At 35.0% G+C, this 9,177-nt stretch overlaps 1 protein-coding gene across 1 annotated transcript; it reads right to left on the bottom strand.

The window, feature by feature from the left end:
* Positions 1–5,384: 5,384 nt before the first annotated feature.
* On the bottom strand, positions 5,385–6,044 carry LOC133328472 (vitelline membrane protein Vm26Ab-like). The gene has a single exon (XM_061537039.1). The coding sequence runs from the start codon at positions 6,042–6,044 to the stop codon at positions 5,385–5,387; it is 660 nt and encodes a 219-aa protein (XP_061393023.1).
* Positions 6,045–9,177: the final 3,133 nt, after the last annotated feature.

Raw genomic sequence — 9,177 nt, 5'->3', positions numbered from 1 at the left:
TTCCCAAAATCCACACCATACTTCGGTCCAAAAAACTTCGGTCAATTTCACATTTAAAAGGGGACCGATATATCCCATTTGCAATACCACTCATCCTTGCAGTGCTGTCTGCGTAAAATTTCAGAGCTCTATCTTAAATATTGCTATATCAATCGTGATTTTAACAGACGGTCAATTGTATATAATTTCCATAGTCCTAATTTCCGTGGACGTTTTATTATGAGTCCTACACCAAAATTTCTTTACTTTCAGCATTCGGAGAAATTTGAAAAAACTAATAAGAGAAGATTAATCATTATGCCCTATGAAAATTCGATCTCTCACACATCAGCTCAAATCAGTCAAAATTTATATTTAGACATAGAACCCATATATAAAGGTACGATTGATAGTATTTTCATCACAATTTAAAGGGTATATTGAATTTGGCAATCTGTTTGCAACACCTCAAAATACCCAACGGATACCCCATTTATCCATGTCAATATTACCATGTTTGTCTGTCGGTCTCTTAAAATTTCGATAGAGCTCGTAATATTTAAGATACAGCTTTGAAATTTGGCACAGACATTGCTACTATTATCAGGATATTTAGTATTGATAATGGGATTTATTGACCCAAGCTTCTGGGCCGATATAATGGTACCTCCCACTATTAACTTTTTTGTGTACCTTTTTAACAGAATAAGGTGGGTGGTCAAGTAACTCGTACTTTAATTCGTTGATTTTAGCATTGTTAAAACACTCTTGTTCGCTGGTGCGTTGTCTTGATGAAAAATTATTTTTTGTGTTATAAGCCAGGACTTTTTTCTCAAATTCGTATATTTAATTGATCCCAAAGGTTGCAAAGTACTCTGAATTTATTGTTTTACCTTTTCGTAGATGGTCAATCAATAAAATATGTTTGATGTCCCAAAAAACCGTTCCCATAATCTTACCAGCCGATTGATTTTATTTTTTTGCTTTCTTCTTTCCTCCAGCTTCAGTCCATTGTCTTCGAATGCTGAATATTGGATTGTTATTTTGTCACGGGATTAAAGTGGTGGATCCATGTCTCGTCAACAGTTATGAAACGACGCTTAAATCAATTTCATTTCGCTTAAAACGATCCAAACAAGCTTGACAAATTTTAATTTTTATTAGTTTGAAAGCTTTTTTGTACTTCTTCATGCAAAATTGAATGGACTCGATCATTTGATACGCCTATGATATTAGCAATTTCATGAACTTTTATTCGTCGATCATTTAATAGCATGCACTTTGGCTAAAATTTCTGTAGTTTTTGGACTTCCACTACATTGTCAGGCTATTATAGCTTCGTGCAGCACCAGGAGTTTATAACGCCGCGAAATATTGGTCCTAGACACACCTTTAAGTATACCGATCGTAATATCTCGACTAGCTGAGTCGATCTAGGGCCAAAGAACAAGCATACCTATTTTGATGAAGATCGGTTAATATTTAGCTGGTCAAATGGACCCTGACTTTTGTGTGAAAAATTATAACATTTGTAGTCTTTGGCGTATATATATACCCGAGAAGTAGATAATATATCCAAGAGGACTGGTTGGCCTTTTAATTGATACCCATTATATTGTCGTATGTACTCGGATGTGTGAGATACACTTAAATATTTACAGGTGCTTACGTATTCATATATTATTTAGTACCCCATTATCACACTAGAGGGCGGAAATATAGCGCTGATCGCTCTGAAATTTTCCATAAAGATCCAGGTATGGTCAAGGACAATGCCTATAATTTTCGGTGATGATTAGATAATAATATTGGGATGAATTGGACCGAATACTTAATTTTTTTGTGTCGATCTTTAGACCACATTTTAAAGCCGAACATCACAACTCAACCCGCCGTGAAGGGAATCTGGACAAGTAATTAGAAGGGCTGTACGGAATATTAGTAACATTGGTTGACCTCTAGTCTGTCAAGAGGGTGCAAATATTGCCCAAGCTCAGAATGTAAAACAACAGAAAGTTAGATTTTCGTGGAAGTTGTATAAGGTATGGTTGGCCCTGTCCGACTATACTACTCCGCTCACTGGTTAACTGTTGCATATGAAGGAACACTTTCACCTAACACATTCACCATATCATTATGAATTTCTTGTCCCGATAAACCTTTTTATGTAAATATTTAATGATTGAAAGCATTTCTAATTTTTCCATTGTAAAAAAATTGCGGATGCGTCTTTTTTGAACACCTGTTTCTATATCAAGGGGTTGCCACATCGAAAAAAAATTAGCATGTATTCATAACAGAGATGGAAGTTTCCAAAACACATAACTTTTTCTTTTGTGCTAGGCTAAGAAGATTCTGAACTGCCCTCTTATCATCCAAACTTGTCATATCGCACTATGTCGCGAGTTCATACTAGCAGCGGCCAAAAATAGAAGATGTTATCGTAGGTTGATGAAGAGTTTGTTATTGGCCTTAAAAGCAAATGACAAGTATATCCAACCAAACTCGATGAAAATTGGCAGATTACTCTTATTTAGGCCTATTAAGCAAGTGACGAAAAACTGGATAGATCGGACTCAGATTTGGTACACCTCCTCTACAATGGGTTTTGAAAAATTAGATTTTTTGCCTATAAATGGTGATTGACAATTTACTTCTAATTTGGTTGAAGACGGTAATAAGTGTTTGCATTTTAGCTGTTGGTCCACGTTTCAGAATATATCCCATACGAAGGACCCTAAAAAAGTACTTTTCCGAATTTGTTACATTTAACCCTACGGTCAATAACCAAAAAAATAGACGTAGATCAATAACCGTGGTACATTTGTACCCATCCAAAGATAGCTCTGTAACTCGTTAAAAAATTGGACTATCGTGAGGTTTTTTTTGTTTTAAATTAGTCTACGCGGATCTGGTCTAGATGTAGGAACTCCAAATTATATATACATTAAAATAATATATATTTAAATCCATGCTTAAATGATAATCTATCTAAAACAATCATAGTAAATTCGTTATAGCATTCGAATGGGTTAAGCTTTTTTAGTTATTTTTATTGAGATCTTACTTAGGTGTTCCTCAACCCCTCTGCAAATTTTTGTGGCCCTAGACAACAAGGGGCCATCAGGGCGACTCCTGGAAGTCAGAAACTACCCTGGTTTTCCTTTGGTATGCAGGGACTAAACAATAATTATTGCAAATTATTCACATTTTATGAGTTTAGAGATTGTGATTGGCCCATTCTTAACACTATTTAATACTTTAAAACGTTATTTAATGATAGTTTATATATTGACACAAATTTAGGATTGTAATAAATCAGACTAATTCGATTATAGAAAAAGTTTCAGGCCCAATATGAAAAATAATTGGATAATTACGCGCAATAATCATTATTTTTGTCCCTGTATACCAAGGGAAAACCAGGGTAGTTTCTGAGGGGTTGAGGAACACCTAAATATGATCTCAATAAAAAAATAACTAAAAGAGCTTAACCCATTCGAAAGCTATAACGAATTTACTATGATTGTTTTAGATAGATTATCATTTAAGCATGGATTTAAATATATAGTATTTTAATGTACATATATATAATTTTGAGTTCCTACATCTAGACCAGATCCGCATAGACTTATTTAAAACAAAAAACCTCACGATAGTCCTATTTTTTAATGAGTTACAGAGCTATCTTTGGATGGGTACAAATGTACCACGGTTATTGATCTACGTAGGTAATAACTTTAAAAAACTGTCAAAATTATGTATATGGAAAATATTTATAATTTTTTTCTTCGATTATGTGTGTAAATACCTCAAAAATGATTCCTCAAAATTTGATCCAAATATCTCCATTATTAAAAATTTTACAGCATTTTTATTCAAAAAAAGGTACAAATGTACCCGGTTATTGACCGTAGGGTTAATTAAACTCACCATATTTGTTTTATTTTTTTGAAAATAATATTTGGTATTCTTTAATCACTACATACATTACTGATTCATCAGATTTTCCGTCAACAGATTTTCAGAACACACCTCTGGAATATATAATATATTGTCTAAACAAAAGTACGATTTAGTATTATTCATGTTATAAATTCTAGGTTTTATTTTATGACTGCTTAAGAATATAACAGGATCGGCTTTTATTATAAAATGCAGAATGAAACCCTAAGTTGACTTGGTTCTACCAAATGTTCGGATAGTATATTTTGAATGTCCAACCAAAGGTAATGTATCCCAAGTCCAGAATATTTTTTTCTGCATGGAAAAAAGGTAATACGTGGATTATTTGGATTATAATATTTCTAGAGAAGGTTAAAATAACGCGTTTCTAATATTGAGATACTCAAAGATTTGGATTCGATTTGTTTCAATAATATTGTTAAGTGGTATCCATTTTGTTTATGGATTTGTGCCCTTAAACATGGCAGAATGTTTAACGTAATACGTTTTGCATTTTTTTTCTAAAAAACCAGGATTTGTATCAAAACTGGACTCAAACTGATCAAGTCTAATTTAAATGCAATCATGTAAAATCAATATTTTAAAACCAATTCCAGATCTCCGATTCCGATAACATTTTTTCCAAGCAATTGCAAAAAGATGTCATCGAAAGAGGATATATTGGAGAATTGGTTTTACATTATTGCTTTTATGTAAAATATTGTATGGTTACTATGTTCGGCCTCCGTCGTTTTTCGTTCTATCGAGCTTTCAATAATTACTTTAATTGTAGACATAACATATTTGATCCTTAACTTTCATTTTCATAAATATGTCATATTTAAAAAAAGTGGTCACAAAAAAAAAACCAAAATAACTTTCAGGGCCACAAGCCTCCGCAACTGAATTTGTCATACGTTGAAAACAACCCTATTTTCAACTTAATTAAAGTTCAAAAGTCGGACGGGATCGACTATATGATACCTTCACCACTTTGGGTACATACATGAGATGCTCATATGTACAATATCCTGTAGATATATAGATATTTTGAGGGTATAAAAAGTTCGGCCGGGCCGAATATAACATATAAATAATTCTATACTGAATTTATCTGTATGCCCGACCGATACTCACCAAGTTCAATTGCGCCCATCCTTTAGCCAAATAAATGAACCGAATACGCGGACCTGTTCTCAACATTATAGCAATATAAAATTGTTATTATCATAACACATATTTTAGACCTATCAAACGATGTGCACATTTTATTGCCATAAATCTGGTGTCGTCTCTTCTGACCCGTCGCCTTTTTCATTTGATCGGCCAGATTCTTATGTGTTTTCCCCCGAATTTTTCCATAAATTTCTCTTATATAAACAGTTTCAATAAAAAGTCAGTGATGTAGTAAATTTATCATTTCATTTATTCAGTTTCATATCACTTCCATTTTTCAGTCTTTAGTTTTGATTATCATAGCTCTGATAATTGAAACCATATGGAGGTAGAGCATAATTGAAATAATTATTCGAATAAGAACCAGCACTCCCAAACCCTGCACGTGTTGCAGCATGAGCACATGGAGCTGGTCTCAGCTGGGGTTGACAGGAGAAGATGTAATTTTTAGGGCATGGTGGGGCAGGAATAGTAACAGGAACTGGGACTGGTGGAGGTGATGCAGCGGATACTGGCGCTGCAACGGGAGCTGGTGGTGGAGCAGGTACCGCAACAGGAGCTGGCGCAGCAAAAGAGACTGGAGCTGCAACAGGGGCTGGTGCTGGGGATGCAGCAGGAGCTGGATCTGAGGATTTATTTGAGACCGGACTTGGAGCGTGACTATGACCATGGTGACCATATGCAGTGGCGGGATTTTGAAGTGGAACACCAGCATTATATGGAGCGTGACTGTGACCATGGTGACCATTTGCAGCGGCGGGATTTTGAGATGGAGCACCAGCATTATATGCAGCTGCAAAGGCAGCAGGAGCTGGTCCATAAGCAACAGGACCACCACCAGGAGCTGCACCATATGCAGCTAAGGGTATGGGACCACAAGAAGCCGAACAGACAGCAATGGTTGCAACAAATACAGCGACAGCGAATGTAATAGAGGAATACATTTTGTTATTTTGTTTATTTTTTGGCAAAAAATAATGCAATTAATTAGTTAGTTAATGCGTTGAATTTCGTTGAATAACTGAATGAATTGTTCGCAGAGTTTGCCATTAAAATACTATCGGTGATGTTGATTTGATTGACCAAAATTTTGAAATGCTGACATGCGTTTTACCATTTGGCTATGCTGTGGCGACTATGATTATCTGGCATAATGCACAGTGAGCGGCATTGACACACATATTTTAAAGAATGAAAACGTTACAAATCTTTTTTGTGACCCATATTTCTTTTTGGATGAATATTTTTTTCATAAAAAAAGTTTGAAATATTACTCTAAATTTAAATAAACAAGGTGGCCTCTATATTTCGTGTGGCAAAATGTAAAATAGCCAATATATTTAGAGATGTCAACCTAGATATATGGGACAAATAACCGGGATTTAACGGCTGATACAATGCAATGCGAAAATGTCTGTAGTTGAAAGGATAAACTTATGCTATTAAAAAGAGAAGCCCAATTATTGTCCAGAATGTAATACAGTTGCCATTTTAAGCTCGGGGATATGAACATGTCCAGGTGTTTGTGGTCGCTATGAAAAACATATTTTTCTTATAATTAGGTTGAGGTATTAATAGTCAGATGTATTTGTTTATCACGTAAAAACAGTAAGGAATGCTCAACAACAGGCGGGACCGAATATATGATACTCTTCACCACTTTGGGTATATACATGCTCATATATACAATATCCTCTAGATAGAACAGACATGGCATCTTTGGAGTACCACTGAAATAAAATCGGACGAAAATAAATGTGTGAACTACATAAATATTTGAACTAATTTAAAATAACCTATACACATACAATTCTGAAATCTATAAAAAATTTGATGACAATCATTTGTATGAAATCACACTATATTATGTAAAGGAGCTATATGTAAATCTGGACGTATTTGAGCAAACGTGGTATCCACCATTTGGTATGCTGCAGCATTGTGCGCTTCCCAAAATTTATCTCGATCGGAGAAAGGCTTACTATTTGGTGCACAATTTGCATGAACTCAGACGAAAATATAGATGCATACCTTTTACAAAATCCAATACACTTTATACTAGGTTTGATTTGGTACGCTATGCACCCATTCTTACTAATCGGACAAATTTTAGATTTTTGCACACCATTTAGATAGATTCGAATGAAAACATATATATGGAAGCTATAACTAAACCTGAACCGATTTCAGTTCAATATGCAATATTTTATGTGACCTCCTCGGTACACCATTTCCATTTTTTACAAAACTTTATACACATAACACTAACCTGATTTAAATAACCTTTACCAAAATTTTCTGTAAATCGAAGAAATATACGCACTCTGGTGCACCATTTACATCAAATCGGTCGAAAATATATATGGGATATACCTAATTCAGAACCGATTTCAACAAAACTTAAGTTAATTCATTTTTGGGCTCAATTGCATTCGCTGTGCAAACTTTAGTATAAATCGAAGAAACATAAGCTCTTTGGTGTACCATTTACATAAAATCGGGCTCTATATACGGACATACTATCTAAATCTGAACCGATTTCAGCAAAACTTCACGTACATCAATCAGGACTTATTTTGTACGCTATGCTAAATATTGTCACAATGAAATAAATATTGTGTGTTTGGTGCACCATTTACATTACATCGGACGAAATTATATATGGGAGATATCAGGGATGTACGAAGGGGGGCGGCCCGGGCACACCCCCCCCCCCCCGAAATGATTTATTTTCACAGTAAATTTATGTTTGCAACAGCGAATTTTTTCATTTTGTACTACCGGCCCCCCCCCCGAAATAAAATCCTGTGTACGTTGCTGGGAGATATATCTAAATCTGAACCGCTTTCAACAAAATTTTACGTCGTCAACCTGCCCGAATTTCAATACGATGTGCACAATTTTGTCTCAATCGGACAAGTCTTGACAATCTTGTGATCCATCTACAAAAAAAAACGGACGAATCTATATATGGAAGCTATATCTACATCTGAACCGATTTCAACAAAACTTGGCGTACATCAATCAGGACCTAATTCAGTACGCTGGGCAGAATTTTGTCTCGATGGGATAAATATTGGGAGTTTGGTGCACCATTTACATTAAATTGGTAGACCGTTTACCTAAAATCCGGCGAAACTATATATGGGAGCTATATTTAAATCTGAACCGATTGTCAAACTTAGCACACGTTATTCTAGACCTAATTCAATACGCTATGCCAAAATTCATGCAAATCAAACGATTTTCAGGGACTTTTGTGCACCATTTACCTAAAATCGGGCAAAACTATATATGGGATCTATATATAAATCTGAACCGATTTTCACGAAACTTAGCACACATCATTCTAGACCTAATTCAATAGGGTATACCAAATTTCGTGCAAATCGAAAGATATATAGGGATTTTGGTACACCATTTACCTTAAATCGGGCGAAACTATATATGGGAGCTATATCTAAATCTGAACCGATTTTTCCCAATTTCAATAGGGTTCGTCCTTGGGCCAAACAAATGAGCTGTGCCAAATTTCATCCAATTCGGATCATAAATGCGACCTGTACTTTGTTTACAATTTAACATGGACAGACGGACAGACGGACGACTCAGAAAGTGATTTTATGCATATTCTCAAAAGGAGCCATTGGTCTATCTCGATTATTTTTGCCTGTAACAAACATATGCACAAAGACATAATACCCTGTACCAGAGTGTGGTGAAGGGTATAAAAATCAAATAATGAGGACCTCATTCAGTACGCTGTGCAAAATTTTGTCTCAATCGGACTTACTTTGGGAGCTTGGTGTATCATTTACATAAAATCGAACGAAAGTATATTAGGGAGCTATTTCTAAATGTGAACCGACTTTCTCCAATTTCAATATTCGTCCTTGGGCCAAATTTCTATAAATTCGAATTATAAATTCGACCTGTACTTTTCTCACACAAATATATGGACAGATGGGTAGACGGACACTCAAAATGAACTCAGAAAACGATTATATTCACATTCAAGGCCAGGAATCCAATTATTTGGCAAAAAGTCAATGTCAGGTAGAGCCGAAAAAACGTTAT

This window comes from Musca vetustissima, unplaced genomic scaffold, assembly GCF_032173495.1.
Source record: "Musca vetustissima isolate MV318-11 ecotype Yass unplaced genomic scaffold, APGP_CSIRO_Mvet_v1 utg47804, whole genome shotgun sequence".
In the NCBI taxonomy this organism is placed as follows: Eukaryota; Metazoa; Arthropoda; class Insecta; order Diptera; family Muscidae; genus Musca; species Musca vetustissima.
Note: the sequence above shows the minus strand (reverse complement) of the source record. Positions and strands in the feature narration are given on the sequence as shown.

What these genes read in the sequence shown, in the direction of transcription:
- LOC133328472 (XM_061537039.1), bottom strand. Translation starts at nt 6,044, where the DNA reads ATGTATTCCTCTATTACATTCGCTGTCGCTGTATTTGTTGCAACCATT.